Source organism: Echeneis naucrates, chromosome 15 (genome assembly GCF_900963305.1).
Source record: "Echeneis naucrates chromosome 15, fEcheNa1.1, whole genome shotgun sequence".
Classification (NCBI taxonomy): Eukaryota; Metazoa; Chordata; class Actinopteri; order Carangiformes; family Echeneidae; genus Echeneis; species Echeneis naucrates.
Genome location: NC_042525.1, coordinates 5,109,818 through 5,125,736, shown reverse-complemented (window position 1 = coordinate 5,125,736; position 15,919 = coordinate 5,109,818). Strand labels below are relative to the sequence as shown.

At 46.5% G+C, this 15,919-nt stretch overlaps 1 protein-coding gene across 6 annotated transcripts in view; it reads right to left on the bottom strand.

Annotated features, from left to right (window-relative positions):
- The window catches only part of fgfr2 (fibroblast growth factor receptor 2), a 35,879-nt gene extending 20,257 nt beyond the window's left edge, over positions 1-15,622 (bottom strand). For 2 of the 6 annotated variants that reach the window (XM_029520507.1, XM_029520509.1), the window contains exons 1-5: positions 14,961-15,622; positions 12,681-12,927; positions 5,550-5,807; positions 5,181-5,255; positions 1,393-1,562 (exon numbers count right to left, since the gene is read on the bottom strand). In XM_029520507.1, coding sequence (XP_029376367.1) covers positions 1,393-1,562; positions 5,181-5,255; positions 5,550-5,807; positions 12,681-12,852 — 675 coding nt within the window. In that variant the 5' untranslated portion in view covers positions 12,853-12,927; positions 14,961-15,622. The remainder of the gene's footprint in view (positions 1-1,392; positions 1,563-5,180; positions 5,256-5,549; positions 5,808-12,680; positions 12,928-14,960) is intronic. The other 4 variants (XM_029520508.1, XM_029520510.1, XM_029520511.1 and 1 more) reach the window with 3 other exon arrangements.
- Positions 15,623-15,919: the final 297 nt, after the last annotated feature.

Sequence of the window (15,919 nt, the reverse complement as noted above, 5' to 3'; positions counted from 1 at the left end):
TCTCAAGACTGAAGGCAGGCTGTAGCTACTGCTTGTACAGACCTACATTTCTCACAATAGAGAGATTATGCCACAGGGCTGGGCTCAGGTACAGCTTTTGTCCAAACATTTGTTGACAAAAAGAGAGAAACGATCTGCCCACAGTGTATCTGACAGCCTGGCTGTATCGTTTCCGTCACGTCACGGCAGTTTTTTGTCTGCGCTGTAATGAGCCCTCTGAACGCCAAAGGGAAGCGACATTACCAGCTACATCAACATAATCTGCGTCTAAACTTTCCTGGCAGCGATGTGCGTTTCCTCATAAAACATCAGGCATTAACCAGGAGCCTCAGACTCGTTCAGCATCACTGCGCCTATTCATAAATGAATTTCATGGCTGTCCGTTTAAACCGTCATTCCAGTTTATCAGTATACAGTAAATGCTGCTTGTTTTGACAAACAAAGGAATCTAGGCAAAATAAATGCAGTCCAAATATATTCCGTCACGGGGGAGGAATTCTTCACATTCAGGTTTGTAGTTGTTTTCAGCTTTTATTAAACAAAGAGGAAATAAAACACAACCACACCAGCTTTAATTTCCCATGACATACAGATGCAGGTATTTCCTCCACATATCAATCAACTCAGGCTTTATTTCTAAAAATATGTGTCACAAGTGAAACTATTTGGCTTGCCAGAACTGCTGCACTTCCTATAGAAAGTTAATAATAATTTAAGTTGACGCGTCAATTACTAATGACTACTGAAGTTGTGTTTCCTCCGATTGTCCTTCCAAGAATTAGTGATTGTTCATTTATAGAGTTAAAAGCTGCACAGCACAACAGGCTGCTTTGGTTTAAACTTTAACCAGCTCAAGAATAGTTTGTAAATCACATTTCATGACAACAGAATCACATGCTGGAATCACATTCTACCCTCCAAGTAAAGCCAGTGGGACCTGTTCTCCCCGATTGAGTTACCTCAGCATTCTCGACTCATCTCAACCTTGACGCTACCTGCTTTCTCTATACATTACTGTTTGGGGGCATTTAACCCTTCATTCCGGGGCTTAGGTTTCTAATTGTTGGGGGTAAAGAACCATTTCGAGTTACAGTGAGAGGCTCTGCAAAGTATCCTGGTGAGAGGAGGCACACGGATGAGCAATTCCAATTTCACAGCAGAAACTTTGCCCTCGTTTCCGCCGTCTACTCTCCTCCTGTCTCTCTAGTGAAGGGTGGAAAAGGGGTGAAAGGACAGTCAGAGAACGACCGGAGGAGGGAGGCTCAGCATCCCGTGTTAATACATTCGCAAAAATGTCCAGGAGTGCTGTAGCACAGAAAGCAGTAAAACGCAAGAGAAGGCAGCGAGTTGACATTTGTAATAAAAAGTGTGATGTATTACTGTTTATCCTACCTTATACCCTCCCATGCGGTCCTCTTGGCGGAAAAGCTTGCTGTTTTTAAGCCAGCGCAGCTTGGGCCGGGGGTTGCCTCCCGCTGCACAGCGGAACTTGACTGTGTTGGCAGCTGGCACTGCGTGCAGCTTCTTCTCCATCTTCGCTGACGAGGTCCAATACGGAGCACCTACAACCAGAGAGCAGTTGGCGTGAGTGAGATTTGCTGATCGTGTCCTCACCAAGTTTGGCTTCAGGATCTGGGACCAGCTGGGCCTGGCATACATGGAAGTCTGACTGTAGAGGAGACAAACCCGAACCATTCTTAACATTCCCACAGAACACCCCCCCCCCATCCCGCCCCCCTCCCCTCCAACAGCGCTGACTGACCCGCCGTCTGCATAACACAACCCAGAGCTCCACACAAAAATAGTTAAATAAAAACACACACTTTCCCTGTCGGCCCAGTGGGGTGTTGCAGAGGGGGGAAAAATATCAGCTCCAAGGGGAGAAATGTGGCTGGGCGTTGCCAAGAGGGTAACTAGACCATCACATTCAATATCATCTCATTCCACTTAGCAGCTTTTTTTTGACCCTCCACTTCCTCCAATTACCATAGCTCTCCTGTTTATCTGCCTGTCACTTGGCTAGATATGGACGGCAGGGCCAGGGATGCTTATCACCCTCGGAAAATAATTATGTGCTGTCAGGGGAGAAAATGAATGTCACGTTAGTCAACGTGAGTTTTCTTCCAGCTTCATCAACGGGAAAATGTTACCATTCCTCTGACTGAAATCACCTTCCTTGTGTTTTGTCAATTCTCTGCTTCCCTCTTTTCTCCCAATTTCTGAGTCTCAGTCAGCTGGATATTCTTCCGAGCACCCCCACCCGCCCTTTCTCCCTGCACCTGGGAGTGTGATTGCCTTAGCAGATGGGGCTCAGAGGGGAAGAGAAATTCAAAGTCAAACAACAACCCAAACGGTCTTCCACATGATCACTTTCCGCCTGTATAGCACGAGCACAAACAACACAGGGAATACCCTCAGATTAAAAACACCGTTGACTTCAGCGCGAGCCAAAAACATACATTTACATCCCAGCAGAATAGTTGCCCTCCCCCGATTCTCATTCGAGCCTGTCCGATCTGCATACTGTTGGACACCTCCCATCATTTTCTCTGGAGTGCACAACCGGACAAGTCGTGCATACTTGGATGGTAAAGTCAGTAAACAGTGCTCTTCCTTCCTGAGTGGATGCATACGTTAAGTACTCAAACTATTATTAGTCATTCCTCCTTTCTTCTTCTTCCTCCTCACTCTCACTATCTGCACTTCTCTTCCTGCTGCTTCACCCCTCAGTGCCCTCAGTGCCATCAGTCCATCCACTCAGACAGAGACAGATTAGGTGGAGACTGGCTCATCGCGGGGCTGTCTCTCTGAGATGACCTCTGGCCCCAAACTGGCAGCCAGGTCAGGGGATGAGGTTGGGACATGAAAGGTGAGCGGTGCTGTTTCCCATGCTCCCCGTCTGGAGGGGCAGCACTTCAAACGAGATGCCCCTGAGACCTCTTTCCAGATGAAGCCAAACTTTCACTGGCCCAACCACTGTGGCCTTCAGGAACCCCCGCCACCCCCAAAGCGCTGTACATCCGGATCCCCACATGGCTGTTTATCCTAAGATGGCCTGGGGTGAGCTGAGGTTATCTAACCCCTGCACTATGAGTCAGGATTTTTTTTTTCTCCAAATTCCTCCAGAGAGATAAATCCACCAGTGTCCCAAACAGTTTCTAGTTAAGCAGTGATTCTACTTCTTATCTTTACAAACATCCTCTCTGTCCCTTTGATTAATTATCACTATTTCTGAGTTACATGTAACACAGATGAAGCGTTTATGGCTCTGCGAACAACCACTTCCCAATGCCTTTATACATACATAGTGTTGATAGAAAAATGTTGTCCTTAAAATCCAAATTAAGATCATAAAGGCCCCAGTACAGTTTCGCCTCACCCTGAACACCAACAGCGTGCTTTATGTTTTAACCCTTTTATTCATAAATATGCTGGGCGGACGGATCGACTCTGACATGCTTAACTTTAGGCACGTTGAGGCACGATGACGAAAAACAATCATGCTAACAAAGAAAAACAAGAGAACTCAACGGAGAAAGTAAAAGCTCCACGTGGCTCTGTAGTCATGACATCATCACCATCACCTTCGTTTCCACCTGCCCACCGCCTTCCTTCGCCTGCGCAGTATCTTCACAGATCTCTGCAGAGGCTCTTCCATGTCTCCTCCAATAACACCACCCACTGCTGACACTCCAGACTTTCCCTTTCCAACTTTTTTCACCCACTTATGTTGTTCACTCTTCTACACAAAGTCAAATCAAAATGCTCTGGGCCTGATGCCATTCTGAGAGCTCCAGAAGAAAAAAAAAAAAGCCACAAATATAAAGCTACACCCCACACTCCCCGCTCTCATTCCCTCCCACGCTTACACGCACCCTCTTCCCTCCCTCGCTCCAGTCCTCGGCTTGGGGCCAAGGCTCCACGCCATGCTCAGAGAAGTGCTGGTGCGGATCCAACAAGCCCCCCCTCCCCCCACCGCCTCTTTTTCTTCTCCTCTTTTTCCCCCCATTTATTTTCATAATTTGATTTTGAATTTTCAGAAATACGCAGAATGAGAAAATGTGACTGTACAGCCACCACAGCTTTCCTTTGTTTCCAATCAGCTTATTACCACCAGAACGGCTGGATCTTTTCCCTCCTTCCCACTTTTTTTTTTCCTTTTTGCTGAACCCCCCCCCCCATCATATTTAATGGATGTCAGGCAATTACAGTCAACCCAAAAGTGGAGGAGGAGAACTCACAGAGAGCCGCAATGCGTGTGGAGAATTTTAACAAGAAGTGGAAACCCTCGTCTTTACTTCAGCCCCCTCATTTCTGAGCGTCTGTGTATGTGAAGGCATGCATGTGTGCACATGGCTACATAACACAAAACTACCCCAACGCACAGACAAACTAGGGTAAAACTTTTCTCTCTCACACTCAGACACCTGCAGAGGCCCATCAGGTGGGTAACTGGGTCCAGATGGGTGTCTTTCATAATAGATGAGCCCAGCTGACCGAGCGACTGGCTGGTTGGCTCCATGAGGCCTGACTACCTGAGAGACACTAGCTGAAAGAATGTCAAGAATCCCTGTATTCCCTGGAGCATGTAGCCTGTGAGACACACACAACACACTACACAGTGTAGGTCTAGACTGCAATGCAAAGATATAGAGCAGCAGAGATGCATTTCCAAAAAGAGCTGACATTATTTTGGTGTCACTAGCAGCCATCGCTTACCTAAGAACACAGACCATCTCCCTTTCCTCTAGCCTTAATCATAAAAACACAATCACAGTCTCAGCTGGGTTAATAATCACAAAGCTAAATGGATTATTTCAGTAAAGGATTAGGTCTTTGTCAGTGTTTAGCTATTAAGATGTGACATGCTGTTAAAGTCTACTTTAAGATGTGGCCTAAAAGACATGTGTTTCACATATGCTCCTTAAAAATGTTGACTTTTTTTATTTTCCCATGGCCAAAAGGGTTATCATGACATATCATTGATACCATTTATCAGACACGGTTTGCATCGTTTCAGAGCAGAATATGTAGGACACCATAACAGATACTATCAAAGGTGCTAACGTTTGTTTACGCTGTGTGGGGTTTGATCAAGGATGCCTAATCTATGGGAGTCAGTGAGGAAGGGTAACGCATCACAACTCATCCAACCTTCCTTTTGTTCCTCCCATACTCACTTATCTGTTCGCCGTCCGCCCCAGAGTCCTCCGATCGCTCTGTATCGTCCTCATCATCCCCCGACGAGATGGCATCTGCACAGAGTAACCACTGAGTTACTGCCGCACTTTCACAACCCGCATGCACACACATACACTACTGCATGCAGAACTCCTCACGCTGTCGCATTCTCACACAGTTGTACACAATTGTTTAAAAGACTGCGGCCATTTTTTGGTCCCAGTCTACTGTAATTTTACACAGAGACACACTCACTACACTAGACTTTCACAAAACGCACACATTCATCGCTGATCATATCTGCTCCGACAGGTCCAAACTCCCTGTCCCATCCTCACCTGCTCTGTCCTGTCTGATCCCTGACTCACCTGTGACATTCACTATGAAGCAGACCGTGTCTTTGCCCACACTGGTGCAGGCGTACAGGCCTGAATCCTTGGGCGTTGCATCACGGATTTGCAGCACCTCCTGCTCTATCAGTGTGCGGTTGTTGGTGCCCAGAGAGCTGCCATCTTTGGTCCAGGTGATGGTCCCCGTCGCTGGCAGAGGGCAGCTCAGCTTCAGCACCTCCCCTGGGTGCACTGAGCACACCGTGGGCTTAGAAATTTGGTATTTGTTCGATGCCTCTGCAGAGCGAATGGGGAAGGAGGGAGGTTGGGAGGGGGAAAAGGAGGGGAAAGGATGGATTGGAGGAGACAGAGAGGGTGCACAAGAAGGAGGAAAGAGAGGTGGGAGAGGAAGAAACAAGCCATAGTGTAAGAAACAAAAACACCATATAACCCCCAACGGATGCTTAAATCAACTTATGCAGGAGGAGCAATATAGAAAAGAAGAGGCCCGTTTGTTTAAAACCATCACACCAAATGTGTTACCACAAACCACAAACTCCCAGTCAGTCAGTCGTTTGAAATGGACCCCTTTGGAAAATACCACTGTTCTGTTATCAAGTGTGCGGTGTGATTGGTGCTTATAGCTTCAGAGCATGCAGTTATGGCCAGAGCAGCATATGTGGAAGAAACAAAAATAATAACAAATGATGCTTTACGAGTTGTGTTGACAGACAACCCCCCCCCACCCCCCCCTCTTTTCCCACAACCATTACTCCATTTTAGCGTAGATGCCAAGCAGCCATTATGTATAGGTGAGTAGGAGCAGTACAGGCAGGTCTCTTGAGGCTAAAAAAAAATAAAGGTAATAAAACTCCAGCTAGCCTGCCCATCAGAAAGGAAAGCAGCCAGAAAGGTCCAGGACGGAAGCAGTTGTCAGGCAAGGGAAGGGGGTAGGAGAGGGAAGGGGTGAGGGATGGGGGTGTTCTCTGTTTTGGCTTCTCTCTGGTTTTTGACTCTGCGTTTAAGCTTCAAAAACCTTGACCTGTCTGTAGCCTGACTCTCCTGTTTTCCATCCCTCTCGGCTTCATTTTCTTTCATAACACGAGACCACGGAGGAGCGTCAACCCCTGCACAGGATCTGCTCGCCAAGGCAGAGAGCAAGAAACTCGGGTCGACTCCAAAGTGCATAAAATCTTCACTTCTGGGAGGAAATCCAAGTCAGCCTGCGAGCGCATGTGTGGACACCCTGTCCTCTGACTTTTAGAATAGCAGAGGGAGAACGAGGTGAAGCTTCATTATATATAAAAAGGGAACTTTTGAGCGTCCACAGCTGAGACTGCATTTCTGCATCACAATGGATTTTATCCGTATACACAGAAAACTCAAGGCTGGCTGAATGTGGAGCAAAAAGGGGGAAAACCTGCCTGAAATACGAGCTGGCTTCTGCCATATACACTAAAGCCAAATCCTGTCACCCTGAGGCAAAAGTCTCACACACACACACACACACACACAAACACAACTGTACATTCACTCATCTCAGACCGAGACAGGTCTCAACATGCTGCAACAATTCGTGAGAAATTCCAAGTTTTCCCTCTTTATTGCGTTAGAAAAATGTCAAAAACTGTCAGAGTGTGTGTGTGTGTGTGTGTGTGTGTGTGTGTGTGTGTGTGTGTCTGGAATGGGTCAAAAAAAAAAAAAAAAAAAAGGGGAGGGATTAAAAAGCTTTGAGGAGGAAAAATAGCAACAGTGGAAAAGCATAAGTGATGAAGGTATATGTGCAGAGTTTGGCTGAACGCTGATAGGTGTAATTATAGAGGCGGCGGCACTGCCAGCTTTTCCTGTACCTCAGTGCACCTTTTCAACAACATCCCACCCCCCATTATGTGCTGCTGTGTGTGTTAAACGTAAGGTGTGCATACACACTTTACACACTCAACAGGAAGGGAAAGTCATTCCGACACAAGCCAGCAGTCGAGGCATGTGTTCGAGCCTTTAAAACATTCCCTCTGGGCAAGAAGACACACAGGTACGGTTCCTGTGTTGGTCTTTTTTCTTCTGCTTTTGCCTTCAATCCAGAAATAATTAACCCCTCCCTCACCAGCCAGCACTGAGTGTGTGGTCTGATACGAGGCGGAGCTCCTGTGTTGATTGATGGGAGCTGTCTCAGCTACCATTTATGACCTGGTTTTCCACACCGGAGGCCTCTTTCTCTGGCTTTATTATTACTTCTAGCTTTTCTTTTATTCTTTAATTTGGGGGTTTCAGAAATTAACGGAGGTGTCATAACAACCGGGACACAAAGCAGTGAGGGGTATCTGCAGGGAACAAGCAAGGTATGGACAACTTTAACACGGGGGGCCCCTGAACTAGGCTGACGAAGCAACTCAACACCTGGAACATGCACACACACACACACACACACACACACACAGGCTGTACTGTCTGTCAGCACATTGAAGGCAATGAGGAACTTCATAGAAAGCTGATACTCACTTATTGCAAGGAGAAACAAGGAGAGATGGAAGGAGGGAAAAGTAAGGGAAGGGAAAAGAACAGAGAAAGCTCTCCCCAAATGGGAAATCTGATTAGATAAAGTACGGATGTGTTAGTTCTGTCTTCATCATTTTCTTATCTCTTTTGTGTCCATCTGCTCTTCTTCATCAACTCCTCCTCCTGCTGCCCCTTCATTTTCCTGTTTTACCTCCCCGTCCTGCTTTGCCCTCTTCTCCCCCCCCCCCCTTCCCACGCCTCCCCACCCCCGACTCTCACCCCGCTGACCTAACCCTGACCCTACCAAACCTGTTGTCACCTCCAGCAGGCCTGATTGTTCACGGGAACCTGTGTCACATCAACACACAGACACACAAGGTGAAAGTGCACTTAAAAAGCCTGAATTTTAAGAAGCACACCTGGAGATCGAGACCCAAACACACACTCACACACCGTACTTGACTTGGAAAGAGTTTATAAGTGTCCGGGGGTGCCTGCTGAGTTGGAGACTTGAAACACTTTACTGCAGATTTTTCATCTCTGCAAAGTTTCATCCCCCTCTACACCAGAGGAAGGGGGAAGCAGCCTCTCCCTTTCCCTCTCTCTCTCTCTCTCTCTCTCTCACACACACACACATTTGCTCGGTTTCAATCGACCAGTTATCTCTTCTTCCCTCCTTCCTTCATCACTATCCTCCCGCTTCTCTCCTTCTGAAGCACATCTCCATTTCAAAAACCCATCTCTCCCTTCTTCCCTGACAGTTATTACAAGAGGTCTATCAGGTGTGAAGGATTGAGGCTGTCCACGCCGCGCTATCTCCCCGTCCTCATTCACACTGTCTTGTCTGGCAATAATTAGTCTCGCAGTCTGCAGCAAAATGCGGCAATTCTCGCCAGTGTCCTCCCTGACGTCTGTCCCTCTGTCAAATTGGCCAGAAGCAAAGTGCTGAGGGCGGAGTTTAGGCTGCACGAGATTTCTTTCTTGCGAACATGATAGTATGAATTTATTTCTGCAGAGGCACATTCACGCCATCTCTGCTTCCCTTCTCATCCTTCCTTTGTATCTCACCTCTTCCCTCTGCATCCTCCTCACGTAGCCAAATCCCATGACTTGTCTACCCCCTTTTCTCATCTCCTTTCACATTTAAATCCTTCCTTTGCCTTTTTTTTTTCTGACAAAAGGAGCAGCTCTATGAACTGGCTCCTGCTGGCCTGCATGGCAACAGCCCCTCTAAGGCAGCCACCCCCTTTCGCCCCTAATCAGGGCATTCCCTGAACCCCACCCGACTCCTTAACCCCCTGGCTCACCCTTATCTCCCAAATCCTTTTAGGTTGAAGCTGAATTCTGACCCTTGGAGCAGAGCTTGATGCTACTTTGCTCTGGATTAATCTTGAATACAGAATCAGATTAATGTATAAATGTTAAAGCTGCAACTATAGAATAGGTAGATATATATTGATAATTGTGCTGATAATTTTTTCAATTAGTCATTTAAACTATGGAAAAGAATAAAAAAAAAAAAAAGAAGTTCAATGTTCAAGGGAACGTCTTCAAATGTATTGTTTTGTCCAACTAACGGCCCAAATCTCAACCAGCTATCAAAACTATTGATGCTGCTGATAGTTTCAGCTCTATGATACACAATCATGTTGCAAGAAGCTGTTTTTCCCTTTGTGATAGTGAGAAGGCACAAGATGGAGTGATGATGATGTGAGGCTGATGCAGACAACAAATCTGATCATCACACCAGAGTCTGTGAGACGAGTCTTTTTTTGATCACCACTGAAAACAAGACTCGAAATGCAAAATAAAGTGATTTCTTTTAACCCTGATTATGCTTTTATACTTATTTTTCTTGTGCTCTGTCCCTGCTGACTCAGACGTTGGGGCACAGGCTCACACGGGCAGCAGCTCTTCCCAGCCTCTTATCGGACAGGTGTGAGATTGAGCAGCAGAGTGACAAAGTATTTTCTGGACCAATGGCCAAAACAAATAACCGCCTCTCACAAGCACACACACAGACATTGACCAAGACACTTGAACTTTCAGGATTAACACCAGCCAAAGGCAGGCTAATAAAAGTCATTGTGTGAAGGCCATATATTCAGCCCAACTGCCCCCTGGCCACACCACCGACCGACACACCGTGTTTGTTTTGAGTTGACTTCCATTGCCACAGGCGCACACACACACACAAGCAATGCCATTAACCGGCAAGCTGACACTTTTACACTTTTACAGCTGGACTCCTACTGTGCAGATAGCACAGAATAACAGGAAGGTAATCAGCCTGCACACACAGAAACGGACCGACAGTTACTGAAAACTATCAACCTAACTGTTAAACTGTTAGATAAAATAAACAATCGGTTCAATATAAGGCATTAAAATGGGTGCATCGCACAAACGAAAACTCAATACAGAAACATGGCAAGAGTGCAAATTTTTACTTTGGCCAGAAATTACTCATGAAACAAAACATTTCTTTTCCTCAAAAACGGCCATCCTTTTCTTGAGTCACATAATGTAGCCTTAATTGCAGTATTTTGAAGTTTTCGTCACTCTGCTGATCAGAGCTCTTTTGCAGAGTCTGGCAGCGATTCACAGGAAAGTACAGCCAAGCCGTGACTTTTTCTTCTGTCAGCTGCACTCACATTCAGCCTGCTGCCACATTTGTTCCACATTATACAGTATTCGAACTAAAGAAGGACTCACAGAGACCACAGACCAGAGAATACCAGCATTCAACATACGCATATGCACCTCCGCTGCTATCGAAGTATTTGAATCACTGGAAATGGAGAGCGCCTGGACGAGGTAAACACTCCGTTGATACTGAAGTGGATACAGTGACAACAATAGGCCTGTTGTGGAGGCCTTAACCAGCGCACTCCCTCTGCTACTACTGTTACAGCAGCCGCAGGTAAACAAACTAGCAGGGCCACCAGGGGTGCAGGCGTGGGCTCCATAGAGACAACATTGATATACAATCTGATGCATCTACAGCAATTACTGCTCCCACACACACACACACACACACACAGCCGACAGAGTTACAGCAGAGGAGGTGGGGGGGGGTGTGTGGTGGAGATCCCAAACATCTCTGTGGGTGGATGGGTCCAACCAGTCTGTCCCAAACATCCATGTGACACCAGACAAACAGGTGACACCAGTGGTGAACAGAAGCTGAAGCTGTGGACGTTCTGATTTCATCACACAGCTACAGTTTAAAAAAAAAAAAAACTGTCATGTGCAGCCGGGAAACCGATCCAGGATCCAACGAGCAGGCCACATTCTCTGTGCCCTGTTGATCCCCCATCATGTGACCCCCAGGTCTAGCCACTTAATCTCCAGTCACATGACTTCACCGCCGCCCAGCCCTCTGTAATCTCTCCATCTAAAGGAGAAGTGAAATATGCCAAAATCCTCTTAGAGCTTTCCTGGAGGATTGTGTAACTCTGGAAAACTCTCCCTCATCTCACCCTCTCCTGTCTTAGGCCGTGCGGCAAGCACAGCGTCCCGGCCCACATGGGGCTTCTGAACACGTCGGCTTGGAGCCAAGCAGTCTGAGACAGACCAACAAAAACAACAACCAGACAGGAGAGCTCAGGCAGCCTCTTATCAAGGTAGGCAACAATGATACCTGACCCCGAGGTCAAAGGGCAAAACAGGGTGCAGTGTGTGTGTGTTTGTTTGTGAGTATTTGCGTGCAGCGATAGAGGGAGATGGGGGAGGTGGCCTAAAAAAAAAGTGATGCTCTGTTGTCGGCCTAACTTACAATTAGTATGCTGATTAAAGCCCAGGAACAAAAGGCTTTGGAATGCGAGTTACCATCCATCACAACAACTCTAATTAGCTCGTCTCTGACCAGACTCCGAGACTCGAGACACAAAATGGTGAAGCCTCAAAAGAAAAGGCAAACTGAAAGCGTTCTCAAAAGTTTCATCAAAAAGCGGAAATCTAAACATTAAATTCCTGAATCTGTTTAAACTTTTTTGAGAAGAAGTAAAAAGCAGAACACGGTATCTTCACCTCTCCCTTTGTGCTTCTTTCCATTCGAGAAATGCCAGCATAAGCACTGACCCACCCTCACCCTCTCACAGCAGGTCACAAACCTGCCTTTAACACTCAAGTCTGCTCTGACATCAGAAAGAGAAATAAAAACCAAAAAGAGGGTGTGAATCATGAGCCTGCTGGTGAGGAAAACCTGAGGCTAATCATGCCAAGGTTAGCTGTTCTCCTTTGGTTTATTTATTCTAATCCCCCCAAAATCTTATTGCTTTTCTCTCTAAGCTGCCTGTTACAGAGGAGCTGACATGCTGGTCTCTGCAAGAGAGTTAAAAACTAACTTTTAAGTGCAAAATTGATTGTGAGAACAGTGAAACTATGTATCAAATCATGATAGAATCAATTCCCCTGCAGGAATATGAAAAGCCTAACCCTCATTCAGCAGGAGCGTCATCGTGGATTTCTATCGACCAAAGAAAACTTAGTTTAAGACAACTCTAAAGAATGGATGCACAAGTCAATCAAAACCCCTCAAGTCAGGCCTGAGGGGCTAAACAAACTTGACAGATCTCCACCTGCTCTCAAAAAAAAAAAACCGAACCCAACAAATGTGGGGTTTTTTTTCCCCAAGGCTCTTCCTCCCTGCCCCCCCCCCCCGCTGCTTACCTTCAGGTTCCAGAGTGGCCTCCTCCTCCTTGGTGGCGGTGAGGGGCGGCCGGGCCACGCTGGCGGTCAGCAGGGACAGCAGGACGGCGGCCAGCAGCCAGGCCCACGAGGCCATCCCGTTAGTGGGGGCCCATACCGCCCTTCTCCACCTCCCCCTGGACACTGATCCCATCTGAGGGGGTCCGCCCAACCATCAACTGCAGCCGGGTCGGCCTGTCACTCACTGGAATTCACCCAATCACCTGGACTGAGAGACAAAGCGAGGAAAGGAAAGCGGTGGCAGAGCATCGAGTGAAGAGATGGATAGAAACATGAACAGAGGAGGCAGAGGAGGGGGGAGGGGAAAAATATTACTGCAGGATAATTACTCTATTTTCAAATAGACTACCAATTTCTCCCTGAATTTATTCCCGAGCAAACAAGACAGGAAGCAACAGAGGCAGAGCTTCAAAATGCTGTCAAACAAGCCGTGCCACAGACATACCGAAACTGTGAGGCACCAGGAGTCAACACACAACTACCCTGCATCTGACTTCACCTCCAATCTGTAATTATGTGCACTGAAAGATGTTTCAGAAAAGCCCCATTCACACACACTGTGGCTTCGTGTCCTCCACAGTCACAGCTTGTTTTCAACTTTTCCAAACTCATAATTAAATATCCTCTTAGATCACGAAATAACAACACAGACAACAGATTGGCCAATGTGGCACCGATTTAATTGATTTTCTTTTTTATTTTTTTTTTTTATTTTAATTTTTTTTGGAAACAGCTTAGTCTGAAGCTCAACAGATGCACCAAACCTGTTGCCGGCTCTGCTGCAGTCATGTTAATTGTATTCGTAACCGGGCTTTTATTGCATTTTCGTGACTTGATTATGAGGCCAGCGAGGCTTAAATTGCAACGCAATATTGTAATATTGGGACCCCCACACAGACACACACAGACACACACAGATCTGTTTAGCCAGACATCTGCGGCTCGACCGCACAGAAGAGTCTCCGGAGGTTTGGTGAAGTCACGCTTCCGTGCGCCCCTTTCTGCTCCAGCTGGAGGGATCGATCGGTTTTACCCGCAAAGACACATGTAATTTGACTTTTAGAGAGCGAAGCTGAAAAAGTGCACACCCTCATTTAATTATTTATTTATTTTTACGTCTTAACTCACCCCCCCCCCCTCCCCCGGGGAGAAACGCGACAAACAGCCGGCGGACGAGCTCAGGAGGTCTGGATGATCCGGACACCCGCAACTTTTACTAAACTGGCGTGATTCTGCAGTTATAGAAACTAAATCTGCGGCGTCACAGCTCAGGACAGATGAATTATTAATGAATTGTAAAGCAGTCAGTGCAGCAGTCAAAGAGTGTTTTCCAGATAAATAAATAAAAAATAAAAACTCAGGCAGGACGAAAATAGACCATTTACCCAGAAACCTACTCTTGTTTATTTAAATGAGGGTGTAATATTTCTTGCACAATATTGATTTGCAGAATAGTTCTGCAGGAATTGTTATTTAAAAAAAAACTGCCCAGGATAAAATCTCACACCAAACCTTCAGAGCTCTGATTGAATCTGCTCCTTTTTACTGAACTTGCTGTTTTTCTCGTCTTGCTGACATGACATGAGGACACATGCGGGACTTTGCTCCATTCGTGACCACAGCCTCCGTTTCAACTCGGGCTTTTGAATGAAATTTCTTGGCACTGATTGAATCCCTATTGAAATTCAAATCAGTTGGCTTTTCCACAATGGGGGGCTCATTTGGAGCTGCTCAGTGATTTAGGGCTCCGGCACCAAGCAGTGAAAAAACAACTGAGCTCACAGGATAATTGGCACCATAAAAGCAATGTAGAAAATTAAGCAAAGTAATAAATAACCAGGACACTTGTTAATGGGTCCTAAACTGATGATGCAAGATGTTGTATGAGTCTTAAACTAAACGGGGATATGTTCCACTGATTTTTAAAAAAAGACAAAAAAAAAAAAGCAATGCATTATTTTTATGGGTGAGATGGCTAACTGTATGCAGAACTTTGCACAAACATAGAAAGTTTACAAGATCCATTCTTATAATTTGAGAGGTAACTAGAAATAGTAAAAGCAAAATCTGATTTTGTCATTCAGGCAAAAGAAAGAAAAAAAAAAAAAACAAAGATTCGAGCCAACGACGCACAAAACATTTCTACAATCACGCAGTCTTTATCATGACAGCAGGAAAAGCTGACACATGAGGCTTTGGACTTTTCCCAGCTGAGCTTTATCGTAAACACCAAATACTTACCAGGGAGGACTAAAATCGCGGAGATCTCTGTTTTGGCATGCACAGATAAGAGAAGAGAGAGCATGAGCTGAATCCAGAGGGGAGGAATGTCTCCAACTCCACAATGCACCAAAAAAAAAAAAAAAAAAAGACCAAAAAAACCAAAATGTGCGAGGCTCTGCCTGTTTTCAGCTTATTCCACAATCCACCGGCATCAAGTCAGATCGGAGGAAATAATCCAAACCGGAGGGGCAGTGTAGTCCGCTGCCATGCAAAGAAATCCGACTTTACACGCGTTATCCTTCGAAAAGAGCTCTAAAAAAAAAAACACACACATAAACAGACACACACACACAAAAAAAAAAAAAAAAAAAAAAAAACAAACAGCAAAAAGAAAAATAAACACCCCGCACAGCTGAAACTTTCCTCCCAGTCTGTTAAGTTTCTTCTGGGGCGCAGAACATGTCCAGTGTTCCCGAGCAAAGCGCGCTTGTCAACTAAAACAGAAAGTTTGCGGACACCGAGGAGGCGACGCGGCGGATAAACTGCACCGGGGGGGTCAGCTGTGTCCTAAAATCCATCAGTGTGCGTCCCTCCCCGCCGGAAAACAGCGTCTTCCTCCTGCTCCTCGGCCGTCAGCCCGTCGCACTGTTCCTCAGACGCTTTGTCAGGTTTACTAGATTTTTTTTTTTTTTTTTCCTCCTCCTTACGTCTCCACACACTGCCCTCCTCCTTCACTCCGGTGGGTGTCACCCCCCCCCCCCACACACACACACACACACACAGGCACCCCCGGTGAAATTCGAGCCGCTTCCTGCAACACTGCAGCGGTGCCCGCCTGCTCGGAGCTCCGAGGCCCCTCCGCCGGGCTGCGGGTAACGACGCCCCGCAGTGGCCGAGGAGGGACATCTGCGGGCGGACTGAGGCACACTGAGCCCCCCCCCCCCTCAAAACAACCACTGACAGACCTCAGCGGGTTT